Here is a 27486-nt window from a genome sequence, read left to right on the forward strand (position 1 = left end):
GTGGGGGTCGGAGGGGGGGGGGGGGAGGGATGCTCAGGAATCCAATCCTGCACAGCCATGAGCTTGGCCATCTGGAAGTCTCCTCTTGCTCAATGAAATGGAGTAAACATTGTCCATTATGAAATCTACCACGCAGGCTGCCAGGGACGAATGGGATCCCACCCAAAGCCAATCGCTGCTCTGACAGGGAAATTGGCTAGCACTGCCTTGAGACTACTCCAGCCTCCCCCGTCCCTGATGTCACAATTCAGAGGCTGCTGCCTGCCTAGGAGGTTGTGGAACGCTCAGTGGGTTCTCTCTGTGTGTCCTACAGGACTCCTTGGGCCAGTTCCCTGTCTGATGGCTTTTATGAACAAATATGTGCTCTCTCTTCTGGTGCTCTTCTTGGCCTTCTACTACTATTCTGAAAATGAAGAATTCAAACCAGGTAAGTACCAATATGTCTAATTTTGGAGGAATAGACTAGAAAACACAGGGTTGCTGGAGTGTTCCTAAGGATCAAGATATGTTCATGATGCTTAGTTGACAATAAAAAAAAAAAGTGGGGGTGGGGAAGGATGAGGGGAATCTGTATCTCTGTGTCCTCCAGGCTATCCACAAATTGTGGGCAGGAAAGGTGTGAGAAGGGGTAATCATGCTGTCAAAATCTTGCCAAATAAGTAAGCATCCTTAATGGACAAAGGTTTCAAATTGACACAAATGAAGGCAATACTCAAATTTACAATTAGCCAAAGAACTGGGCTTTATGGAGAGACTGGTAATTGGGAAGTTAAAAAAAATGGATGCCAAAGTTGATGGCTAAGTAGAAGTGAGAGAAAACCCCTGGAGTTCCTATAAACACGTGTCTTTTGATTGCTTTCAAAATTTCCTTTTCAGTTGCGTAAAATTAGATGAGTTCAGAACTGTCTAGAATGCCAGCATTTTAACTGAACCATGACCTCTCTGACCTTGTTCTTAGGATCTCTGCACATGGATATTTTGAGAAATGACAGTGGGAAGGCTTGGATTTTTTCATTAACCAAGCCAAAACCCCACTTTAGAACATGTTTATGAATGACTTGAATTGCTTTTTCAGTGGTTTACAGTTTAGGACAAAGTGGTCTGAGTTCAGAACCTTTAGAGATGGAAAGTAGCACGAGGCTGCCCATATCCTGAGAGGGAGAAGAAATGCTGCTGCCAGTTCAAGGACGGTTCTCACTTCCTTTTCTGGTGTTCTAGAGATGCTCCAAGGAAAGAAAGTGATTGTGACAGGGGCCAGCAAGGGGATTGGAAGAGAAATAGCTTATCATCTGGCAAAAATGGGGGCCCATGTGGTGGTGACAGCAAGGTCAAAAGAAACTCTACAAAAGGTGATGGTTCTTTGCCCGCTTATGTTCTCATATATACTTATATAGATACAGAACTAGTGTCTCTCTGTCTCTCCCCCCTCCCTTCTCTCTCTCTCTCTCTCTCTCCCACTTCCTGTCAATCATACACTTTCATATCCAGGTTTACATATTTGTAACAATATAGAAATATTCATCCCTACACCCCTCAACTGTGTGTGTGCACACACGCATTGCATATTCATTCAGCTTCACACCTATTCACCAACATTTACCCATGGAATCACAGAGACCTATGTTCAGATACTGAATTTTCAGTACCTGCTCATGAATACATGTCTTCATGCCCATGTAGACTCTCAGGCAAATACCCTCTCATAGATTCACAAGTCCAAGGATGTACTAACACTCACAATCCCAGAATTATAGGCACAGTAACAAGTACCCATGCCCTCAATGCATTCAGGAACATGTATTTACAAACCCCACACGAATATAATTCATGGACCTAAAATCCCAGCACAGACATGATTTATCTATTTAAATCCCATCATGTTTCAAAAATATATTTCAGTCAGAAGACAATGATTATGAAAGTATGATTGGAAATCCACAGCAGGGTGCCATGGGCTCCCACCTGTAATCCTAGCTACTTAGGAGGATGAGATCTGAGGCTCGCAGCTGAAAGCCAGCCTAGACAGGAAAGTCTGTGAGACACTTATCTCCAATTACCACCAATCAGCTGAAAGTAGAGCTGTGACTCAAGCGCTAGCCTAGTAGCAGTGCATGCACGCATGTGCATACATACACATCATTTCTTATCCAATCAAAGCTGTAAGCAAACTAATTTCAGCTCCAGTTACAGAGAAGTCTACAAAGCAAGACTGACACCATTTCTGTCGTGTCTCTGCAGGTGGTATCCCACTGCCTAGAACTTGGCGCAGCCTCAGCACACTACATTGCTGGCACCATGGAAGACATGGCATTTGCAGAACAATTTGTTGCTAAAGCAGGAAAACTCCTGGGTAAGGTTGTTTCTCCTCTTTGCTTCTCTGGACTTCACTTTTGAAAGTCACCCTAAAGCATTTGGTAGGGGAAGTGAAAGGGACCATCCCTAGATGGTTTCTCTGAACATAGCCATCTCTTGCAGGAGGACTAGACATGCTTATTCTCAACCACATCACCAACTCTTCATTGAGTCCTTTTCATGATGATATCCACTATGTGCGAAAAAGCATGGAGGTCAACTTTTTCAGTTACGTGGTCCTAACCGTAGCCGCCTTGCCCATGCTGAAACAAAGCAATGGAAGCATTGCTGTCGTCTCTTCAATGGCAGGTGAGTGGGGCCAGGATCCATGTGGAAGGTAGGGAGTCAAAAAAAAAAAGTGTGGGGAGCATAAAGTTCTATCCCCTGGCATTTTGGAGAATTTGAATGCAAATCAGTAACCCTAATTAAGCTGAATCAGTGAAAGGAGAAGTGAAATTGCTGTCATTAATACTGATAACATTGTATAAACTTGAAGTTGAAATGCTCACAGTGATACTAAGCAAAAGATGATTCACAGATATGTACAGAGAGGCAGATTTACTAATTTAGGACCTTTGTAGGTAAACTCAGTAGGGGCATACAGATGGACTAAAAGAGATACTGCTAATAGAACTAGTGAGTTGTGAAGAAGCAAGAAAAAAAAAAGTAAGTGGGCTACAAAATCCCTAAAAGTGACTGAGAGAAAGTAGTCATTCAGGGTACCCTGGAGACACCTGATCATCTGTGATCAACAGACAAGGAAAAGAACACTTGGAGAGGCTGCTAGAGTTACTGATTCTCCTGGCCTTCCAAATAGGATACACATGGCTTTGTTTCCTTCATAACCTAAGAGCCATATGTTGGTGATTTTAATGGGTTCAAAAGTAGAAGTGGGAATTGAAATGCTTTGACAACATATAGCTAGGGCAAAATGAAGTCAACAGTATCAAAGACAATAGTGAAAGAAAGAAAACAAAGTTTGGGGCTGGGAAGGTGGCTCAGTGGTAGAGCACTTGCCTTGCATGCCTGAGGCCCTGGGTTCGATTCCTCAGCACCACATAAGCAAAAAGAAAAAAGCCGGAAGTGGTGCTGTGGCTCAAGTAGTAGAGCGCTAGCCTTGAGCTGAAGAGCTGAGGGACAGCGCCCAGGCCCAGAGTTCAGGCCCCACGACCGGACCCAAAAAAAAAGAAAAGAAAAAAAGAAAGAAAACAAAGTTTGGGGTTGGGAATGTGGCTTGAAGGAAGACAACTTGGCTAGCATACATGAAGTTCTGGGTACAGTCCCCAACCATTAAAAAAACAAAAAGAATTAACTGGGGATATTCTCCCTTGATAGTCTAGTTTAAACAACCAACTAAGTAGGGTGGAAAGGTAGGAAACATGGACAGAGAAATATTCATGAAGAGATCTCTGCGGGGTGATGCTCCTGATAAAATGATAGTAGTAACATTAGAAAATATTACCAGTTTAAAAAAAAAGTCAGAGAGTTTCTAGCTTGGGAGATTCTTTGGCCTATTTCATCATGCATCCAAGAGGGAAGTTCTACATATCTCTGCTCTTGAATCAGAAAGATGTGTTTGGGTGACCCAAACAGCACATCAGAATCTGCTATCTAAATGTAGTTCCTAGCAATGTGAAAACAAATGATCTAGAAGATTCTGTAAACTGTGAAATGCTTTGCAAATACCAGTTCTTACTGAAGGTAATAGCACCATCCATGCAGTAAAGAGTTCCCCTTTCTGGCTGAGGAAAGGCCAGCATCGTGACTCAGTAAAGGGGTAATGTGTTTTTGCTCCCGCCAAACAGAGTGATTGATATGCATCCCTGTGCTTCCCGGCCAACACAGACGCCTCACCCCTCCCCAGCCACAGACTCTCTTGCACTGAAAGGAAGGGAGAGCTTCCAGATGCATACTGAGTGGGAGGGTGCTGGGCACATCCCCAACCCATCCAGGGCATTGGCCAAAACCCTCACAGTCGTGGTGTAAGTGGCTTTAATGATTTCAGTTGATTAAATCCAATATGTACTCTAGGCAAAGGATGTTTCCCTTTCTGTTGGAGAATTTAACTTTTATAGCATATTCAATCTACATATGCTTGGAAAGAATAAGAATTTTTGCAGAAGCCCAAAGGCATAATCAACATTTGATAATGACTGGGAATGTGGCTTAGTGGTAGAGTGCTTGCCTAGCATGCATGAAGCCTTGGGTTCCATTTCTTAGTACCATATAAACAGAAAAGGGCAGAAATGGCACTGTGGCTCAAGTGGTAGAGTGCTAGCCTTGAGCAAAAGAAGCTCAGGGGCAGTGCCCTGGCCTTAAGTTCAAGCCCCAGGACTGGCAAAAAGGAAAAAGGAAAAAAAGAAAATTGATATCCTTTGTTTCCTCTATATCATTTACAGCTATGAAATGACACTTGGTAATTTCCATGAACTCTGGGATATGGAAATTTAGGTGTACTACTTTCCCCAGTTTCTGTTGTCAATATAACTTAAAGTTTAGCCCTTTTCCTTTGAAGCATGTGTGTGAACTCACACAGTATCTACGCATTGTATTCTCTCCCTAACTAAAGAATAATTCTGTGTTCCATGATGTATTCTTTTGAACATGTTCATTAATCCTTCCTTCTTTTTTTTTCTTCTGTTTATGTGATACTGAGGAATCAAACCCAGGGCTTCATGCATACTAAGCAAACACTCTATCACTAAGCCTCATACCCAGCCCCTAATCCTTCCTTCTTAATACCTGAACTCTACAAACACAGGATATTAAATATTAACTAAGTTCAGAAAAAAGAGTAGTGGGGTGGCATTTAATCATTTCTTCTAGGGAATGAATTAAGTCTTTTATTGAATAGCAATGATTATTATTCTCAATGCATTTTCAGGTGTTACATGAATTGAATGAAAATCATAAGATATTCTTTAAAGGTTCAGCTACTTCTTTAGTATCAACAGAGACAATATAAAAGCTTCTGGCCACCTTCTTATCGTGCATGTCCATCCATAATTCAGCACCTTTTTACTTTAGCATCTACTGATCAAATTTCTTGAAAATGTAACATCTAGTTAGATTGATTACTCGCCCCTCCTTCTATCATGTGCTATTAAGATATACTCTAGCTACTATTACAAAAATTCAAATTTACAATGCCTTAAGCAAATCTAAATTTCTCTGAGTCCCATGAAACATGTTAGCTCGGGGATGCATTATAGCTCTGTCCCATACATCTATCTAAGAACCCTTCTATCTCAGAACCACCATCCCTCTGGGGTTATTTTTCATCTATATGTCTGAGCTGGCTTATTTTTTAATCTATTATAGCTAGAAAAAATGGAGAAAAAAGGGTACAACCTGAAATCTGTATTCCTCTCTTCTGCTACAGCTAGCTATACATAAACTGCTTATTCAAAGTAGACCTACATCCAAGTAAAAAGAAGATGTTTCACTTCCTTAATGGATATTGGCATTGCTAAACTGCTAATCATTCTTCCATATCACCCATGCGAAGTAACACAAAAAGGCTAGAGAAAATGCCCTTCAAACGTCCCACATGTGCACTACACACACACACACACACACACACTTTCCCCAGATCCACACCCTCACGTTAAAGGTCTATCACAAAATCAAAACATCTTCCACCAGGCAGTAAATACTAGATACAGCAGCTGAAAAATAGAAAGAATGAAAAGAAAATGACAAGACAGTGTTTGTTAAGTAAACTGAAATAGAGGTATTAATACTTGAATTTGACTTCCAAAATAATTACTGGATTGGGCAGAGAACATTTGAAAAGATCTGGGGAAAAGGGTTGTTTTTTAAATCTATGATTATTCAAAATGAGTCTTCTTAGGTTGAATTGTAGGTAAAGCTGATTCCATGTTTTTAGTCCCTTGGCTTTGTGAACCCCAACTCATATGGGCTAGATGCATGATGGCTGGAACAGAGCATTTAGTGTTGCCCCTTGTGTCCCTGCAGCAAAGCTATGGGCAAATCTGTCATCTGTCTGCCCCTTTCTCCTGTCAATGTCAGCTTATCTCCCTACCTTATAGTCTTTTTCAGGCTGAGCCAGCTCCTCCATGCTTCTGCTACATTTTGATAGGCTGCCTTTAGAAAACCTACTTCCTCTCTATTTTACTCTTTTGGTTTCGAGTTACCCTAACACTATAATAACAATAACAACAACAATAATAATAATAGAATGCTAGGCAAATGTGAGTGCAGAGCACTCACTTTTTTTTTTGTATCAAGGAAAATCAAAGATGTATTTCAAAGCAAAAGTAGACAAAATAAAGGACTGGATTTCTCTTTAAGTCTTTGTCATTGTTTTGTTCTGTTTCATTTAGTTTGCTAGTACTGGAGTTAGAATATAGGATCTCATGTTGCTAGGAAGGTGCTCTACCACTTGAGCAACATCTCTAGCCTAAGACTGAGTTTCTCAAACATTCAAAATGAAAATACAGCAAAAAGAATGTCAAACTTGCCCACAACCTCTAAATATTCAGACCTCTTTGGAAACTCCACAAGTGTCTTATTTATCTATTCATTTTTCTCCAAAGAAGTCTTTTAAAAATAAATCAACTTTCAAAAAATACATATATATATATACATATATAAATATATATAATGTTTTGTCCTATTCAGATGCATTCCCTTTCCTATTTTTCCACATTTTTATTACCATCAATTAATTATACAAGTAGGTTTCATTGTAATATGTCCATATGCATCCAATATCCCTTGATCAGACTCACCCTCTTCCCAAACCCATCTCAATGCCTCTCTTCTCTGATTTGCTCATTTGCAACATTGTTACATACTATTTTAACAATGTAATTATGTAGTTTTTTTGTGTTGACTAACCAGAGAAAATATCTCATTAAAACGTTTTAGTAGGAAACCTCACACCAAGGAATGAAGTGAATTATTGAACTCTAATCTATTTGTCAGGTGAGGGCTGCCTGTGTGGTCAAAACCAATTTGGAGAATTCAGTATTATGGGGTTAGAGGAGGAGGGAAGAAAAACAGGGTTTCTCAACTACATGTATCAACTAACAGGATTTGGAATGTCCATAATGTTGCTTTGTATAAAGACAAGAATGTACAGATGTTAATCTCATCCTAACTTCAGTTCTATCTAGCACCCACTCCTTCCTGAAAGGTGAGCCAACTTGTCAATGTATGGTTGTTCGGTTGTGCCATGGGGGATGTGGTGGGTGGTGGTGAAGGGCTAAAATCTAGGCTCTGAAAGGATCTTGGAACTAGAGCCGAAAGCAGCAATTTGTCCCTGGTTGAAACTGTTCTTACTGTTCTATGGGAAAAAAGTGTCGTTTTGCCCTTAAATCTAAATTACCCCAGAAGTAATTCTCCAGGGTACTATTTCCAAGATGAGTGGAAATGGTTACACACCTGGAGATGGCCAAAGGGTTGGACTGCTGACAGGTGGAAGGGAAAGCATGCAATACAAGGTGTCTGTGTGGAGAGGTACACATTTATAAGACCTGGAAGAAGGTTAACAATAAGAAGTAAGAATCAACATCAAGAGCACACAAATCCTGGGAGTTCTTGCTGTCCAAAATGAAGACATTATATTTGGTCAAAAACTGAGGACTTAGACAGAACCTGCCTGATTCTCTTAAGAATTTTATGTTGTATCTACCTCCCCCAAACGAAGGGGCAGAGTGAGAGTTGAAAACAGAGGAGGAGACTCTCTAATAAACATAGTTATAATTTAGTTCAGATTGAGAAACTAGATAGCTGTCCATGACCATTGCCCCAAGATCATCCCTTAAGAGACTGATAGAGCTTTAGTTGTAAAGGTTCTTAATTGCTAAACAATAGGTTTCATTCAAGTGTACTTCTGGGATAAAATACCAAGCTTGTGTCATCATTTGTGTCTTTATGGCTACTCACTAAGGTGTCTGACAACGCTTTGGAAATAAGTAAATATAAAATAAATCTTAAGGAAAGAAGTATATAATTAGATGAATTTCAGATGCTGTATGTTCCCAATTTAGTTTTCTTAACACAAAAGCATAACACATAATAAGATTATATTTAAAAGATAGCAAGAAGCAAAGAATTTATTAAATAAATTTCTTATAAGACTATAAATAGCCAGACATAGTGAAATATGCCCATAATTCAAGCATTTATAAAGCTGAGACACAAAGGTTACTAGTTTAATTTCACCTTGGGCTATCTAGCAAGTTCAAGGACAACCTGAGCTATCATAGGGAAATACTCTCCTAAACTAAACAAAACAGAAAATTATAAATAAAATGTAAACTGCAAGAAAAAGCAAGGCTTGTATCAGCTTTTTTTTTTCCTGCCAGTCCTGGGGCTTGAATTTAGGGCCTGGGTACTGTCCCTAAGCTTCTGTTGCTCAAGGCTAGCAATCTACCACTTGAGCCACAGCACCACTTCTGGCTTTTTCTGTGTATGTGATACTGAGAAATTGAACCCAGGGCTTCATGCATACTAGGCAAGCACTCTACCACTAAGCCACATTCCCAGCCCTCCTATCAACTTTTAGACGTCCCTATGACAAAAAAAAAAAAAAAGTTATACATAGACACAGTGAAAATTTGGAAAATGAGGAAAAGTTTAAATCTGAACATAAAAACCAGTCATTGTCTTATAGAAGTAACTGTGTTATTTCCAAAGATAGACACATAGCTATAGATATCTATCTAAATGTCAGACATTTAGGCTGCTTCCAACGTTTTCACATGAAAAAAAAAAACCACACTACAATAAATGTTCCTGTACCTGAATGTGTGACTAAGTTGATGATGACTTCTTTGGATTCTTGGCATTATATGAAGTGACATGATGGAACATTTCATTTTATTATTTTGGATCAGCATCCATTAGCTGCACACATGTCATTTGTGGATACAATGCATCTTGATCACAATCCCCTATCTCAATCATTTTCCCTTCTCCGCTCTCCTTTCCCAAACCAGTCTTTGTTCCATCCTCACACGTGTACATAAAGTATTTACATTTAATTTCCTTCCCCATCTTTGTTCATCCTTCCCCTTCCCCCAGGTTCCTACCTATACCTCAGAAAAGCTATGTTTCAACTTCCTAATAGATCTGTTTTTTGTTAAGATGTGTATTTTTTCACCATGATATTTCATACATGCATATACCATGCTTTGTCAGTATATATAATATAGATGCATATACTTATATATGAGTATATACATGTATATGTACATATGTGTATAAAATGTATATGTATATTATAAATATATCATCTATGCTCATATGTGCACTGAAATGGCTCAGACATCCACGTACTGAGCACCTGCACACCGTGTCTCCAGGGAAAACAGTGACCCTGCTTGGTTTCTCATGGCTTTTTATCAAGCTGTTAGCATTCCAGACAATCATAATCAGTAATAGAAAGGCAAATAGAGCTTGACCAGGGAACAACACCAGCTGTACTGCACATGCACTGTAACAATGAAGCCATAAATTAAACTTTCTCGTGAGCCATGGGGGAGCTATATGCTTTCATTTCTCGTGAATCATGGTGTGTGATAATTGTTGAGACCAGGAACACTGCTGAAGTGTCAGCCTTCCTTGGGAAAAAAAAATGTTCCACCATCCCAAAGACCCTCATCTAAGAAGGTATATCCCCATATCCCCATATCTCCACACACCCCCACCATTTTGTTTTCATACAGTCTTGTAGGCCATGGTGGAGCTACATGTTTTTCGTGTTTCATGGATCACTGCGTGTGATAATTCTTAGGACCAGGAACACTGCTGGCGTGTCAGCTGTGTCTTGGAAAAACATAGTTCACTCATCTAAGAGTATCCCCACACTTATATTTTATGTCTAAAAGAAACCCACATATGAGAAGAATCATATGGCCTTTATATTTCTGAGAATGGCTGACTTGACTTCATCCATTTTCCTGCAAATGATATTTCATGCTTTTTAATGCTAAATAATGTTCCATTGTTTATATATACTACATTTACTTGATCCACTCATCAGTTTTTGGACATGTGGGTTGTTTCATAGCTTGGCTCTTAGGAATAGTGCTGTAAAGAACATGAATTTGCAGGTGCCTCTATTATATCCTGACATATTCTGTTGGATAAACACTCAACAGTGGTATGAATGGATCAATGGTAGATCAATCTTTAGTTTTTTGAGGAACCTCAATATTGACTTTCTTGGCAGCTGCACTGGTTTACAGTCCCACCAACACTGTATTAGGGTTCCTTTTCCCCCACATCTTCTCTCTATTCTTGATACTGCCATGCTTACTGGAGTGAAATGGAATCTGTGTCATTTTTATTTGCATTTCCTTTACAACCAGAGATGTTGGGCATTTCTTTATGTATTTATGGATCATTTGGATTCTTAAGATATGCCTGTTCCAATCATTTTTCCATTTACTAATTGTGTTGATTCTTTGGGTTTTTTAAGCTTCTGATGTATTCTGGTTATTAGGCACTCATAAGATGTATGGCTGGCAAAGATTTTCTCTCAATCTGTAGGCTGTCTTTTTGGCTTGGTAACTGCATCTTTTTCTGTACAGAAATTTTCCACCTTGATACAATCTTATTTGTCAACTCTTGTATTTGCTGAGTCAATAGATTTCTGATATATAGGCCCTTCCTGCCCACACCAGTACGTGTTTTCACTATTCTTTCATGTAGTATTTCCAAAGTTTCAGGTCTTAATGTCTTTGACCCGTTTTGACTTAATATTGGTACAAGAGGATTCCAGTCTTTTGCATGCAGATACCCAGTTTTCACAGTTTATTGAAGAGGCTTTCCCAACATAAATTTTTAGCTATTTTTGTCAAAAATCAAATCCTGTAGGTATGTGGGTTCATTTCAGAGCCTTCTAATCTGTTCCATTCACCTTCAGGTCTATTTGTTCTGATATCATGCTGTTTTTGTTTTTGTTTTCTGATCCTGGGGCTTTAACTCGGGGCCTGGGCACTGTCCCTGAGATTATTGCTCAAGGCTAGTGCTCTACCACTTTGAGTCACAGCTCCATTTCTGGTTTTCAAGTGGTTAATTGGAGATAAGAGTATCATGGAGGGCTGGGAAGGTGGCTCAGTGGTAGAGCGCTTGCCTTGCATGCCTGAGGCCCTGGGTTCGATTCCTCAGCACCACATAAGCAAAAAGAAAAAAGCTGGAAGTGGCGCTGTGGCTCAAGTGGTAGAGCGCTAGCCTTGAGCTGAAGAGCTGAGGGACAGCGCCCAGGCCCAGAGTTCAGGCCCACGACTGGACCCCAAAAAAAAAAAAAAAGAGTATCATGGATTCCTGCATGGGCTGGCTTCAAACTGCAATCCTTAGATCTCAGCCTCCTTAGTAGCTGGGATTATAGGCGTGAGCCACTGGAGCCCAGCTCTTCTTTGATTCTTTTAGCTGTTTATAGTCTCTTTCAGTTTACTTAGCTATTTATTTTATTGCCATTCATTTAGCTTTTTATTTGTGTTCACACTGACATCCTTTATATATTTGTGTCCTCTTTGAATTAATGTAATTGCTTGCAAATGTCCTCCTTCATTTTACTGGACATCCTTAACATCATTCTTTTAGCTCAGTATATGAGGTTTCCTCCTCTTCACTGTCATTCTGCTCCCTTGCTGCATAATTTTTGGTTTCTAAAGGTTTTGTATTTCCTTGCTTCCTCATATTTCTTCTATTTCTCTGTTGAGATTTACTCATTTGTGGTTTGGGTTTTTAGTTGCCTGAAGTCATCCCATTAATTTGTCCTCTATATTCTGAGAAGTGAGTGTTGGCTGGGTTGATGAGCCATTTTCTATTGCTGGCATTGGGGATGTAGCTCTACTCATAAATTCACCAATTCCAAACACATCCGGATTTTATAAACAGTTAAATGGTAACACTATCAACATGATTAATCCTGTTATATATTCAAGAGGCTGTGGTTTTAGTTACTACAAAGATTAGACAAATAAAAGTACTATTTGTAAAGTTTAGAACTAAGCTATTAAGAGGAAGGAGGGTGAGGAAAGCGATACGGAGTAGGGAAGATTGGGATAAGGAGAATAGAATGTGATGCTGGAGGCAGTTACTAATGTATAGTTACATAATTTAGTTGTTGTTGGAAAGGGGTCTAATAGCCGGGATGGTAAAGGAATTTTAAAAATGAGTAATAGCGTGAGGAATAGGCAGGTAGAATAAGCCACTGTTTAATACAAAGAGGAAAAAAAAGAATAGTTTTTCTTCTTTGTTGAGAGTAAGATTGACTGCCAGCCAAGGTCTGTCAATAAAATGGATCAGCTCTTCCCTGCTCAGTCAGTTCACACTCTAGAACTTTGACCACAGTAGCCCAGCAAGTTGGAGAGAGAGCAGTACTCTGCCTCTCCCTCTCTTTGCTCCACTCAGGTTGTGCTATGTGTGCGTCCTGGCAGCACCCCAAGTACAAAATAAATAAGGGGAATTCCCTAACACTGTTGGTCACTAGCATGTCTTGATATGGAAGTGGGCAAGGGTAAGTGCTCTCTGGCTGCTCCAGTTGGTTACCTTTGGGGAACTTTATCGCTAGACTTAACAATGACACGAGGGACATCCATATCCTGGATTTTTGTGTGGGTATCTACCCCTTGAATTAAGTACACTGAATTACAGAGAAGTTCCAGTTAGGCACCATTTTGCTTCCAGCCTGTCACAGGCTTTTTCTTAGGACAGTGAAGTGTCCACTGATTAACAGCAGCCTCTCAGGGGTAGATGCGAGGCATACTCATCTTTAGATGAAATTCCCCTTTGAGCCTGTGCACTCAGATTCACTGATTCAGTGTGGGCAGGCGTCCTAGGGAAGAAGTAGATTACAGAAAAGCTCAGCAGCACTTTTCCCGAATTCTGATAGGGTGAGGGAAATTTTTCTCACCTCTCCAAAGTACCCACCCACTTTAGAATCAAGCATACGTTTCTGATCTCTACCTACTTAGCTGGATTCCTCTTAAGGAGGTCTTCCCTTTGGGCTGGGATGGCATCGGGCTCGCAGGTACTGCTTGTCTCATCAACCTTGTGCTGCACAAAGGGACACAAATGCCAGTCTATTCCTGATTCTAGCATTTCCCCATGCTGGCTTTGTTGTCGTCTCTGTAGTTGCACTGTTCCACTGATTTTCACATGTATGGGTCTTTCCAGGAGGGTTATGGAAAAGGGAGAGGGAAAAAAAGCAAAAACAGCCAGACACCGGTGGCTCACACCTGTTATTCTAGCTACTTAAGAGGCTGAGATCTAAGGATTGTGTGTTGAAGCCAGTCTGGGCAGGAAATTCTATGAAATACTTATTTCCAATTAACCTCTATAAAAGAAGATAGAAATATATCTGTGGTAGAATGCTAGCCTTGAGCAAAAATGTTCACACACACTCAAAGGCAAATAACAGAAGACAAATAACCTTCAGACCTACTGTCACTGCTGCAAAGGACTTTGCTTCTCCAGACTCCATCTGACTAAGGTTTATTTCTCTCTTTTTAAGATTCCATCATCTAAATTTCTACTAGTCTCTGACTGCATTTTTTTCACATCCCTTCAGCCATGCATCTAGCATTGGTCAGCAAGGATACAGGAAAACTAGCTGTTAGCAATCTATCTTTTTTTCCCCTAGAAGCTTGAGAATACTTTTAAGTCCATTTGTACATAATTATTTATAGATAAAGATGCCCAGCATGATTGGCTCAAGTCTAGAATACCAGCTACTCAGGAAGCAGAGATCAGGGGATCAAGGTTAGAGGTTAGCCCAGGCAAAAGGATGATTTCAACACTCCATCTCAACCAATGGCTGTTAAGTCTGTTAACTCAGTAACGAATCTCAAGTTTATAGGCTACTTATATCTTTTATCAGGACTAGGAATATAGCTCAGCAGTAGAGTTCTTGCCTGTATCTACCAGGTGCTGGATTTGATCACCAATACCACAAAAAAATATCTTTGGTCCTGTGAAGTTTTTCCATAACCTTGCCCCTAAATGAAATGTTGGGGAAACTTTACTAACAAAATACAGTAAGTCCATTTCTGTGCAAGTTCTTGTTGCAAACTCTGAAAAAGGGCAACCCTAAATATAAAAATGAAAATAATTAAAACATAGGCAGCTTTGAATGTTTCTTCTTAACCCAAGGAAGACTTTTTTTAATTAAAATAAGTATTGATTTCAAGGCCTAATTCACTTGGTAAACATCAAGAAGAAGAATAGCTGGAGAATGAAAGCATAACTTTACTTCTGACAAGCCTCCACAAACAGATTTATACAAGTGCTTCCCAAATAGCCATTCATTTATTTACTCACTTGAAAATACTTATTAGGCATCAACTCTGAGTCATGCACTGGGCCAGATGTCAGGGCTCTGCCAAGGCCAGGTACCTGTCATAGAACCCACATTCCAGTGTGAGCCAATTTGAACTGCATTATTTATCACTGTAAAAGCACTGGAAGCAATCTCAACAGCCATTTCTAGGGGCAGACTTTTAAACTGTAGGAAAATATTATGTTAGTTTGTTTATATATGACTACAAAAATCATATGCTTAAACAGATATGTCACATAACAGTTATGTTCACATGTCCTATGAAGTCAACAGAGCTTTTGCTTTTCACTTCTGAATTGCTTACTATATACTGAGTTTGGTGCAAATTTTGTTAGAATAATTTTTAAAATAGAGGACTCAATCTCATGAGTAAACAGATTCAAAAATGGCTACTAAACACTAGTGGTATATTATTGTTATTTGTTAGGGTTTGTTGTTGTTGCTTGTGCCTATGAGATGGTCAATTGTCGAAATCAATCATTTTGTTTGTTTGACAGAATGAGAATTGAGTCAGGGCTTCAAGCTTTCTAGGTACTCATACTACCACCTGAAAAAACTTTGTTAATGCTGCAAAATGGCAAGGTGGGCATTCTCAAATACTCCAGTGGAATAGGATGTAGTTCTGTCTGCTTATTTATTGGCAGTGCCCAGGATTCAACAACACAGGGCCTGTTCACACTAGACAAGCCTTCTAGCCTTAAGCTATATTTCTAATCCCTTTTATTCATTTGAACTGGTTTATCACTATTGATTTAAAAGTATAGTATTTCATGTTTTCATTTTGTTTTAAGCAATTTTATAATATGTACCAGTAGCCTTAAAAGTATCCACATTATTTCACCCAGTAAATGTAATGCTAAACATCTATCAAGGAATAACCATCAGTTCTGTCATAGATGTGTAAATAAAAACATTTGTCATCAGATGTTTTTGAATGTATTAGTGGCTCTATAAGCAGAAATACCAAGGCTAAAGCTAGCCAATTAATATGTGCCTAAATTAGCCATCCATCATAGCCAGCGGAAGGACAGACCCAAATAATATACAGCTTAACTGATTTTACTCTATGAGTTTTAAATTATTTTCCCATGGATCTGTGCAGTTCAAGAACTCACTCATAATAAGCACATAAAAATAAGCCCTTTATTTCTAGCATTAGAAAAGTAATTTTTCCCTATAGTCTCTAAACAAATGCAGAACGACATTTTAGAGAATGTTATTTTGAAGGAGTGCCAATTCACTGGTCCACTTGGGGAATACATTCCTCTCAGTCCGTCCCTACAGAGACAGCCAGCCTTGTGGGAACTGTAACTAAGAAGCAGCCAGGAAATGAGGCCTCCTCAATATCTCCCAGGGATGACACTATTGTACCTGCTGCTCCCAGCAACTCTGCTCATCTTGCCTCTCTCTCTCTCTCTCTGTAACTCTCCCTCCCTCTCTGCCTCTCCCTCCCTTTCTGTTTCTCCCTCCCTCTCTGTTTCTCCCTCCCTCTCTCTCTCTTCCCCCCCTCCCTCTTCCTCCCCCCCCCTCTCCTATTCTCTGCTTCATTTGGAACATAATTCAACCTGGATGCCACAATCCTCTTCTCAACATGAGAATCCTCAACATATGTTAGGCCTCTGCTTCATTGACAACTATTATTGTCTCTCAATCTCTCAACTCCACATTCTCCCCAAAGAAGCAATGTCTAATTGGTCCAGCTGAATTATATAAATAAATCCATCTAAGCCCTAGGAAGGTTCAATCATTTGGTCAGGTCTAATCATCTGAGTTCAGAGGAAAGACAAAGTTAGAATAGAAATAAAGTAGACAATTCTAAACCACTTGTATATCCTATCCTAAAAATTGCTTTTATTAGCCAGGGTTAATATCTCCAAATCATCCAAATGCCCAAGATATCAGGAACAATTTAGAAAAACAAGTTAATTATTGTAACATTCCTCAGTGAATATAGAATTAGAGCAAAGGGAGGTTCATGGTTATGATGTGTTTCAATTATTATAAACTGTATATTATACACAGTTTAACAACAAAGAAAGATGTATCTTACAATGGTCAGCAATGGTTGTAGCATAACTGTCATAACTTGTGTATACAACGTAGCCATTGCTGTTTACATTGTCATCACTTCAATTGAGTTGTGTGTATACTGGTAAAACATAACTATTTGATATAACATTTTAGAAATTACACCTAAGTGTGACTGGATACGTAGAGAGAGATAGCTACCTGGCATAATTCGTGTGTGTGTGTGTGTGTGTGTGTGTGTGTGTGTGTGTGTGTGTGTGTGTGTGTGAACCCAGGATCTTGTACTTGCTAGGCAAATGTAAATTTAACATTGATAAATCAAATTTATATAGGAACCATCCAAATCTCATCCTAAGAGTTCTATGATAACAAAGAAAGAAAAATACCCAGAAGCAGATGAAACTCTGTTCTTCTGTTAGTGAGAATGTGAAAACAGATTTCCAATCACAGAATCAGCAAAACAACTAAAGCAAAAAAAATTCCCAAGTTCCCTGAAATATACACAAAATTCAATACAGCAATTATATTAGCTCATATATTGAATCTATTTAATACTAATATACTATCTGCTTATACTATCTGCTTATACTATACTATGCTTATACTATCTGGTAAAATATCAATAACGTCATATCAGAAGACCAAGAAAATGCCACCATCAAAAGTTGTAAAATAGGCTAGGTGCTGGTGGCTCATGCCTATAATCCTAACTATGCAGGAGGCTAAAATATGAAGGATCAAAGTTCATGAGAAGCACAGGGAGAAATATCTGTGAGACTCTACCTCTGAAATAATCAACAAAAACCTATACCAGAGTCATGGTTCAAGTGATAGAGCACCAACTAAGTGAGCACAAGTCCCTGAATTCAACCCAAAATACCACCAAACAAAAAAAAGAGTTGTAAAAGAGTTACTTGGAAAACACTCTTTGAAGAAATACTACACACTAAGGGATGATATTGCCTGGTGAGAAATTGTTCTGAGTGCAGCAAAATGATGCATGGGTTTTAAACTATGTCTATATAAGTCTAAAGGAACTCCGAACAAGTTATAAAGTAAAAATTCCAAGGGATAAGAATCATGTCATTGCTCTACTGGCAGGCTTTTTATTTCTTGGTACACAAAATAATATGTCATAACTACTTGGCTTACGAAGTGGTGAAGTACAGCCTTCCATCAACAAAGAGTAGGCCGTGCCTTCCTGAAAAGCAGATACTCTGTTCATTCATCCTGGACTCTCCCAAGCTAACAAATCTGACAAATAGTCAATACATTCTTCTTGAATGCATAGGAAGCAAAATGGCTTGCTAGTGCTTGGACTTCTAATTTCATGACTTGTCTTAGACTATGATGATGACAGATGACCACATTTCCCCCTCCTTGTTTTCTTGATGTTTCTAGGCTTTGGTGGTGGGACTTCTTAATGGAGACACCTCTGTCCTTTGGTGTAGGGCAGTTTTTCATCATATAGAATTGTGTGGTGTACCGTAGACCATTGGATGTCCTTAGCACTGAATAATTCAATCTAGAAGCCATTGCAGGGGAATGAGAGAGGGAGATGTCTTCATAGAGGAGGGAAATGGCAGCACAGTCCGGCAGATGTGAGCAGGAAGGGGCAGGACTATCAGGGAGGAGTCTTGGAATATGTGGATACTGAAGATGGGGTGACGTGAAGAGGGCATCCCCACAAGCTCAGCAGTGATATCTTGTGTGAGGCTTGAGAGCCCAGATGAGCCAAGAAGGCTATCTACATGGCACTGGCGCAGTGAGGTGACAAGGCAAAGGAGCAGTCCAACACAGATGAAGAAGGCATTCATGCATGGGAGGCGAAGGCACAGGCCAATGAGAGAAGCATCCAAACGGAGGAAGCAGAGGCCAAGGAAGCATTGTCACATGCAAGGGGCATACCTCACCTAAGTAAAATAGAGCCTAGATACTGGGAATGAGGTTTTCACCACTGATGTTACAAATATGAAAGGGGAGAACATGAAAATGGATCCTTTTCTAAACTGGGAGGTTAATTTTTTTAACATGCATGGATAGGTATAGAAACATAGATGTGTTTACCTATATACATGACAATGTTCCCCTCTCATGGTCCACTGGGAAAACCTGAAAACACACTTGGGTCCCAGACTTTGTTTTCTACCTATTTTTCTCTACTAAAAAGATACAAGATGAACCTAAAAATCTTGTTTCCTCAGTAAGCAAAGAAATGCTCAAAGAATAATAGGTATAGGAATGACTCTGATCAAGATTCAGTGTATATATAAGTGGACATGCTAAAATGAAAGCTTCTGTACAACTAATTGATGCTAATAGACAAAAATCCCAAAAAAGAATAACAGATATACATTACTGGGACACAGATTATTAACTTCAAAGGGAGCCCACTAGTCAAATCTAGGACTACTAAAACATCAAAATAATAAAAAATAATAGATTATAACTTATTATATACAACAGGAAGACAATTTCATGGTGATATAAATATATGAATACATAATTGGGGAGAGAAGTCTTTTCCATGTAGTGAAAAGCCAAATAATAAATAATATAGAAGAATAGTGAAATTTGAAAATCACCAATTTGCAATCATTACAGTAATAATTCAGCCAGGATGCATCAATTGATATTTAATAAGATACAGGGTATTTACAAAATCTCAAAGTACCACCTTACTCAACAACAACAAAAACAAATTAAAAATGGGCAAAGGAGATATTACATGCACAATTAATACATAACAGATGCTGGACATCCCTATTTATTAAGGTAAAGCAAATCAGAACTATATTCAGTTATCAACATATACCTATTACAATGGCAGGCAAACAGGAAGTAAGGAGGGAAGAAGGGAAGTAGGGAGGAAATACAGAAAATGTTAAAGACTATGTATAGTACACACATTTGGAATTCTAGCCATATGAGGAGCAGAGGTAGCAGGCCCAAGGTCTGAGGCTGGCCCAGGTAAAAACACAAGACCCTATCTGAAAAATAAAAAGTACTAAAGGCATAGCTCAAGTGATAGAGCTCTTGAGTTCAAAACCTTATTACCACAAAAGAAGAAGAGGAGGAGGAAAGAAAGAAAGAGAGAAAGGAAGGAAGGAAGGAAGGAAGGAAGGAAGGAAGGAAGGAAGGAAGGAAGGAAGGAAGGAAGGAAGAGAGGGAAAGGGAGAGGGAGAGAGAAAGAAAGAAAGAAAGAAAGAAAGAAAGAAAGAAAGAAAGAAAGAAAGAAAGAAAGAAAGAAAGAAAGAAAGAGAAAGAAAGGAAGGAAAGAAGGGAAGGAAGGAAGGAAAGAAAGAAGAAAGAAAGGAGGGAGGGAGGGAGAAAGAAAAGGGAGGGAGGGAGGGAAGGAAGGAAGGAAGGAAGGAACACAATGTTGATGTGATGTTTCATACCCATAATCACAGCATTCAGGAGACTGAGGCCAAGGGTCTCAAGTTTGAGGACACCCTAGGCTACACAGTGAGACTCTTTCAAAAATAGGAGGGGGAGGGAGGGCAGGGGAAAGGGGAAAGAAGGAGAAATGGAGAGAAGAGGAGGAAGAGAGGATGGGAGAAGGGGGGAGAAGGGGAATAGAAGAGAAGAGGGCTAAGAAAAGGGGGAAGAGAAGTGAAGAGAGGACTTTGAAGATGTAATTAAGTCAAGGATGAGATCATCCTAAATTATTAGAGTGAGCTCTAAACTGACTGGCCAGTGTCCTTAAAAGAGAAAGAGGATAAGAAAAAAAAAAAACAGGGAGAGAAGATAAGACCAGGTTCAGAAAGGCGGAGATTAGAGTGACTGAGCCACCAAGAATGCAGACATCCAGGAAAGATTCTCCCCAGGGGCCACTCACTGGCAAGAACAAGGCCCAACCAACACTCTGATGGCGCACATCTCAAGTCCAGAACTGTAAGAATGACTTCTGTTGTCTTAAGCTAAGTAGTTTTTCATGAATTGTAATAGGAAACCCTGGGGAACTCCTAAATGATGGTGGTTATTACATGAGACGCTGTCACCAACATATTCAGGGTGATAAGACAGGAGGCTACCAGTGACCTCCGTTACAGCAGTTAACTTTCAAATGACTCAGGGAAAAGCAACAAGGCTGTGGGTACTCGTCTTTCAACTTTCCTGTAGGTTTGAAATCATTTCAAAAGAAAACCATAGCCATCCCAATCATAGGAGTCAAGTGATGTGGAGGAAGTGTGATCGGCTTTGAGGGGCTGGTGGTAGGAGGCTTTTTCAGGGGCTCTTCGAAGATCCCCTGCAGGAAACACCTCTAACCTCCTCCCCTGCCCACCCCCCAATACCACCACTTCCTAGGTGTGAGAAGAGCCTTTCTAGGCTCAGCTTCCTTCTCTGCTCTAGGAATTGGATCTTCCCAGGATTCTTGGGCTCAGTTTACCCACCAAAGTTAGCCTCCGTCCACATGATCACCATTTGCTGTAGACTAAACCGTTAGAACAATATACTCTGTCCCACAATGTGTTTAACTTTGTTCTCAAGTGAAGACAGTTTCCAGCTCTGCTGAGATCTCACCTTTAGACGTTTATGTATGAGCCAAATACCAGGCCTGGAACTCCAGAAGACACCTGTAAAGTCTTCCAGACAATGATCTCTTCTTTTGTGAGTTAAGGGGAAGGAACTGTGACTACCTCTCTTACCTCAAGTCCTAAAAACACATCAGAGACCGACAACCCTTTTCCAAGCATTGGCTTTAGGCTGGCCATGGAGGATTTGGTCATGCTGGTAGAACTGGCTGGGCCTACTCTGTGACTGAGGAGCTTCCGCAGATCTGTTCTTTTATTCTTGCCTTAGGAGATCTGCTGATATTCGAGGATAATAGGAGAAACCCCATTTCACATACTGTTACTCAAGTCTCGCACCTGCACAGGAATCACCTTGCTAAAATCACCCTTGGGAAAGTTGGCTAACAGGTTTCATCATGACTTATCTCTGGAGCATTTTGCATTGTTTCAACACCATTCCATCCTCCCTCACCATCAACCAATCTCCCTTGCCACCAGTCCAAACACTCCTCTGATTTCATCTGCCAGCACTCAGTGGTCTTTCAGTCTTTCAGGGTTCTCTTCATCTCTACAACCTCCATTGTCGGTTTCTTTGGGATTCTTCAATCCTAAACACATTTTTCTATCTACTCCACACACTCTCCCTGGACCATCTGCCCTTATTGCTTCCATTATCAGTGGACTTGACTCAATACTAACAGTGACATCTCAGTTCCTCAAGGCTAGAGAAGACAGATGGATTTATTAGAACTTGACTTAACCCAAAAGAACTATAGAGTTGTGATTACAAGGGAAGGTTTTTAGGAAGATTCAGAAAAAGGGAGGGAGGGAGGAATTGGAGCTCTGATGAATTTCTAGCCTTGGAAGCATGAGGAGCATCAAAAAATAGAATATGCAGCTCATTTGTCATTTGCCAGAGGTCCCTGTGAAAGTCTGAAGAAAGTCAGGAATGAAGATTTCCAATCCTGCACACGGTTCTGAGCAATCAATTAAAGCAGTTGAAAATTCACCTTTGAAACAGAAATAATTTCAAAATCTCAGCAAGCCTGCTGAGTGGGGAGGGAAGGGAAGAGATAAAGAAAAGCACCACGGCCTCCCTTTGACCTTTTCTGTTCAGCTAACAAGGCTCAGTGAACAGCTTCTCTGCCAGCTCACTCTGCTATTTCTATGGTGGCTATGTCCCAACATTTCTGGGACAGCGCTAATTACAAACATTCTGTCCCATTAAAGACCATATCTACAGTCACACATGTCAGGCCCCTTGTCTCATATTCTGCTTTTTAAAAAAATGTAACCATAAGCTCTGCTGTTCTGTGGTTTAAAACTTCTAGAAGAGAATCTAGCTGCCCTTCTCTGTATGTAAACCAAAACTTAATCATGGACAAAAGCACTTAGGCATATCTTCCCCTCACTTTTATGATTATTTCATGTGTAGTGGAACAGTATATTTAATCACATGAATTTGAGTTACTGAAGCTCATACTCTGGCACAATTTTTTTTAATGGTGGACAAGTAGATCTTGTAGGGGACCATGAGTGGGGGAGCTGAGAGACAAGGTACTTTCACCCTACTGCCTGTCCAAACCTGCTCCTTGAGAACCTGTTCCTCCCTAACCTGCATGTCATATAGGGCAGAGTATAATCTTTTTCTAGTCACTCTGGGTAATATAAGACCCTCTGGCTACTTCCAGTCTCAAGAATGGTCTATATTAAAATGTTAAAATGTCTAGTCTTGCATAATTTAACAAAAGCTGCTTATCTCAAGCTGGAACCTGTTGCTGGTGGGAAGGAGAGATAAATGTTTCTTCTTTCTCATCTCTTCTTTTCTCACCAGACTCCCTCTAGCCTGGATTTAGACAAATGAAAAATGCAGAGAAGTTAAGAGATAGAGAAAGTCTTACTTGGCTAGTCCCCAGCTAGGGGAGCACTGGTCTCCTCTGGCCTGGGCAGCCATTCAGAGCCTCTGCTTTCTGAGCACTGGGTAGATGATCATCTGTTCCTGTCTGTTCCTGGGATACCTTCTCAGAATCCCTCTGGAGTATTACTATGTTTTCCTGTGATTTGGCAGGAGTTGGTTATATTATTTCCTGCAGGTCCAGGGAATATAATGCAAATACAGAATAAAATATGAAGAACTTCAAGTTGGGATGTTTTTGGTTTTGTTTTTTTGGACAGGATTGGAAATAGGTCCAGGGTGATAAGAAGAGTGTAGACTGCTCTTCGGCCCATCCACAAAGGAGAGTCTTCTTGTATAAACACAATTTGCCCTTGTCAGACCCTTGGGGACAAGCTCTTTACAAGTCCCTTCAAAGTTCCTCCTACAAAGATTGAGCTGAAGGGAAACCCCCAGCCCTTCTGGAGGATCAGTGTAACACTGCTAATGAGCTCTAGCTCTCAACCCCTCAACATCAGCCCTTTGGAGGCCTATGTCTTATAAACATTTCTGGCGTTTGTGTTATCACAACCCATGTAAATACAGAGACAGTCTAGAACCTCCCTGAAGAATGTGTACACATTTTGACAGTTCCTGGTCTTCCCAGTCTGAATCTCAGCTGAAGCTGAAAAAGTAAAATTTAGCTGGGCGTCAGTGGCTCACGCCTGTAATCCTAACTACTCAGGAAGCTAAGATCTGAGGATCACAGTTCAAAGCCAGCCTGAGCAGGAAAGTCCATGAGACTCTTATCTTCAATAAACCACCAGAAAACCAGAAGTGGTGCTGTGGCTCAAGTGGTAGAGCCCTAGCCTTGAACTGAAGAGCTGAGGCCCAGGCCCAGACTTCAAGCCCCACCACTGACAACAACAACAACAACAAAAAGACTAACATCGGTGAATAGGAAACCTCCTTTAATTCATTGCCCCAAAGTTGTTGAGAATGAGAGATTTTTCTATACTCCTTTTTCTGCTTTTTTTAAAATGAGTTCCAGCCTTCCTTTAGTGAGCCTAGACTGGCTCATAACATTTATTTGCAAGTCTAAAATCCAAACATCTATGAGGAAAATAAACAAAGTTCTGAAAACTAAAGATTTCCTTTTCATAATGAGCTCTACCTAATTAAGTTAAGATGTTCTCAAGCAGAAAAAATATTTTCTTACATGTTGCCTCTTCTCCTCCCTTTCTGGGGTGTGTTTTAATATACAGTATACACCCCAAACCACTTTACAAAATCCAAACATTTTTCTTATTTTAATAACATGTCTGGCCCTAAAAGTGTTATGTAAGTACTTACAAAGGGGAGTATATGATGGGTTTTGCTATAACTTTTCTTCCTCCAAAATAATAAAAATAAAGTTAAAATAAAAAAGAATCATGGTCTCTGTAGATTGAAAACCACCTAGTACTTGAAAGTGTGAACCACTAAAGTCAAAGTTGATTTCTGGTTTTCTCACTGATTAATCTGGCAATTCTGAGCAATTATTTAAATCTGGATCCTTAAAGTGACACATAAATAATTATTTAGCTAAATAATAATGACAACAATAATAATAATAACAGCGCCAACTTCTGTGCTAAAATTTGCCTCTTATTCCTGCTTATTTTTTGGAGGTTGCTTTTCTGTGCCTGGAAATGGACACCTCAGCCCCAACCTTATACGATGTTTGATTCAAAATCCAATGGTAGGGCTGGGAATGTGGCTTAGTAGTAGAGTGCTTGCCTACCATGCATGAAGCTCTGGGTTCAATTCCTCAGTACCACATAAACAGAAAAAGCCAGAACTGGTGCTGTGGCTCAAGTGGTAGAGTGCTAGCCTTGAGCAAAAGAAGCTCACTCAGAGATAGTGCCCAGGCCCTAAATTCAAGCTCCAGGACTGGCAAAAAGAAAAATCCAATGGTAACAATTAGAATCCTTGTGTTATTCACTTCATAGTACATGTTCAAGCCAGTGTGCACACTACCTGTCATGGAACCAACCTTCTAAGGCAAGAAAAATATTCTCTTCCAATGTGTGAAATACAATGCTAAGCATTTCTAAGATATTGCAGGGTTTTATGGTTTTTGTTTGTTTGGGGTTGGGTTTGTTTTAGGTTTTGTTTTGTTTGATTTGGGGCAGTACTAAGGATTGAACTCAGGGCCTGGCAGTTGCTCTACTATTTAAGCCACATATCCAATTTTGTTTTGGGTCTCACTGCATAGCTGACATTGGCTTTGGTCTTTTGATTCTCCTTGCCTTAGTCTGCCAAATGCTGGGATAATAGGCATGGGATACCATATACAAATCAGTGTTTTAAACTATATATATATACATATATATACATGTATATATATACATGTATATATATGTATATATACATATATATATGTATATATAATTTAAAAACTATTTTAAATATATTAAGTAATATATTATATATAATATATCATCTACTATATATTATCTATTCATATGTAACACATTATATATTGTATCGCTATGTATATGTATTTAAAAAATATAATAAGTATATTCAACCTGCTTTTATCTTCTTCACAGTGAATGCCTTTGATTTCATGCTTTAAAAGTACCACCTATATCTTATTTTATTATTCCACATGCACTCTCTAATGCAATTTAAATTCATTTATTAGAATGGCATCCTTCTCTTCTCCAAGCAATTAGCTATTTGTCCCAGCATGACTTTTTGAATAGCTCATATTTTTCTTGCCAATTTGAATATTAATTCTCTTAACAATATGAGCATTCTCTGAATGCTTCCTATGTGCCAGAGGTTGTGCTAGTGCATGCCTGGGTTATTTCAGCCTGGTAATACTATTATCCACAAATTATAGCTGAGAAATGGCATCCTCGGGTTTCATAGACAGGTCATCCTAGTATAAATACTTTAAATAACCATGTTATTGCTATAAATAATTTAGATCTAATTTTGGTGTAAACAATAAGGACAATTATTGACAAAACTGGATGTAGCAGATGTAGCACAGGCTTCACAGCTGATCTGGCTCATGCTCAATGTCCCCATCATTCTCTTGGCTCTGCTCTTCTCTACGTGTGGCTTTATACTCAGGCTAACAGAGAGCTAGCTGCAGTGATTCCAGCCCACATCCATGTACAAAATTTCTACCAAAAGAAAAAGAACCTGGTCATCAGAAATGGCTCAAGTTCCAGAGTGTCAACCTGGAACAAATAAGTTAGGGGACAGCACCCAAGCCCCGAGTTCAGTTTAAGCCCCAGTACATACTCTCTCTCTCTCTCTCTTTCACACACACACACACACACACACACACACAAATTACTACTCTCAGAAACACTCTCAGAAAAAAAATATATAAAAGCAAAACCATTTTGAGTCAATCCAACAAGATTCACCTCAAGTCTTATTGGTCCAAAATGAGTTACATGTCCATTCCTATATCAGTAATGAATAAAAAGCATGAGATTAAATAAAAATATAATACAATCTATACCTAGGGTTAGAGATGGTGTCATATTTCAGACTGGGGTGCATAGAAGTAAGGAGAGCTATTGATATAGTTTAAATTCAGCTCTCAGATGCAAAAGATCAAAATAACCAAGTAACAGTGGGTTATACAAGTTATAGGGTAAACCAAGGCTTCTACCTAATGTCCACGATTGCTTGGAGCCATGGTCACTATACCTACCTTCCCAGAGAAAAAGGAGGGAAACTGAGGAGTCTGGCTTGTCGCTTAAGGACATGTCCCATACATTACATGATACATTTCTACTCCCTGTCATTGGACAGAATGAAGGCACATTGCAATATCTGGCTGAGGGAAGCTGTAAGATGTGACCTTTATTCCAGAGAACCATGAGTACAGAAACAAATCAAAGGTTTTACTGTCGTAAAAGAGGAAAAGATATGTTGAGAGAATGCTAAAAGTATCTGCAACAGGTAGCAGCATGAGTTCAACTATCGGCTAGAGAGTAAGACAAGAAAACTAAGTACTGATTGGATGACCACCAATGTGTGCTACAGCTGTGCTTGGGCCATTGGCCATCTCTGGACAAGCCAGTAGTCTGATGGTAGATGGTGCTCAGATTGGACACCCTGTGTCAGTAACACACCCATTCCTGAAACATGGTTATGAGCTATCCCAACCCACATCTCATCATCTAGGAGGAAGTTGGAATAGTTACCTAAAATTATGGATTTGTATTTTTTACTTATAAAAGGTTTTGTTAAAATAAAGGATTCAGAATAGCAAGCTTTTGTCTGTCTAATAAACTGGTCAGTCTGGCTTATTATTTGTCCTTTGCCTTTATAGTGGTGTTATTACAGTAATTGTTTGACATATAGAAATTTTACATTTTATAAAG

At 39.5% G+C, this 27486-nt stretch overlaps 2 protein-coding genes across 3 annotated transcripts in view; one reads left to right on the forward strand and one right to left on the reverse strand.

Annotated features, from left to right (window-relative positions):
• The window catches only part of Lamb3 (laminin, beta 3), a 139526-nt gene that overhangs the window by 89979 nt on the left and 22061 nt on the right, over positions 1-27486 (reverse strand). The gene's annotated exons all lie outside the window — the stretch shown is intronic.
• Positions 1-27486, forward strand: part of Hsd11b1 (hydroxysteroid (11-beta) dehydrogenase 1) — a 47969-nt gene that overhangs the window by 16537 nt on the left and 3946 nt on the right. Inside the window, exons 2-5 of one of the 2 annotated variants that reach the window (XM_013015201.1) lie at positions 314-427; positions 1219-1349; positions 2239-2350; positions 2476-2661. In XM_013015201.1, coding sequence (XP_012870655.1) covers positions 340-427; positions 1219-1349; positions 2239-2350; positions 2476-2661 — 517 coding nt within the window. In that variant the 5' untranslated portion in view covers positions 314-339. Of the gene's footprint in view, positions 1-260; positions 428-1218; positions 1350-2238; positions 2351-2475; positions 2662-27486 lie in introns of those variants that run through there. The other variant, XM_013015200.1, reaches the window with a different exon arrangement.

The sequence above is a fragment of the Dipodomys ordii genome, unplaced genomic scaffold (assembly GCF_000151885.1).
Source record: "Dipodomys ordii isolate 6190 unplaced genomic scaffold, Dord_2.0 Scaffold26, whole genome shotgun sequence".
NCBI lineage: Eukaryota > Metazoa > Chordata > Mammalia > Rodentia > Heteromyidae > Dipodomys > Dipodomys ordii.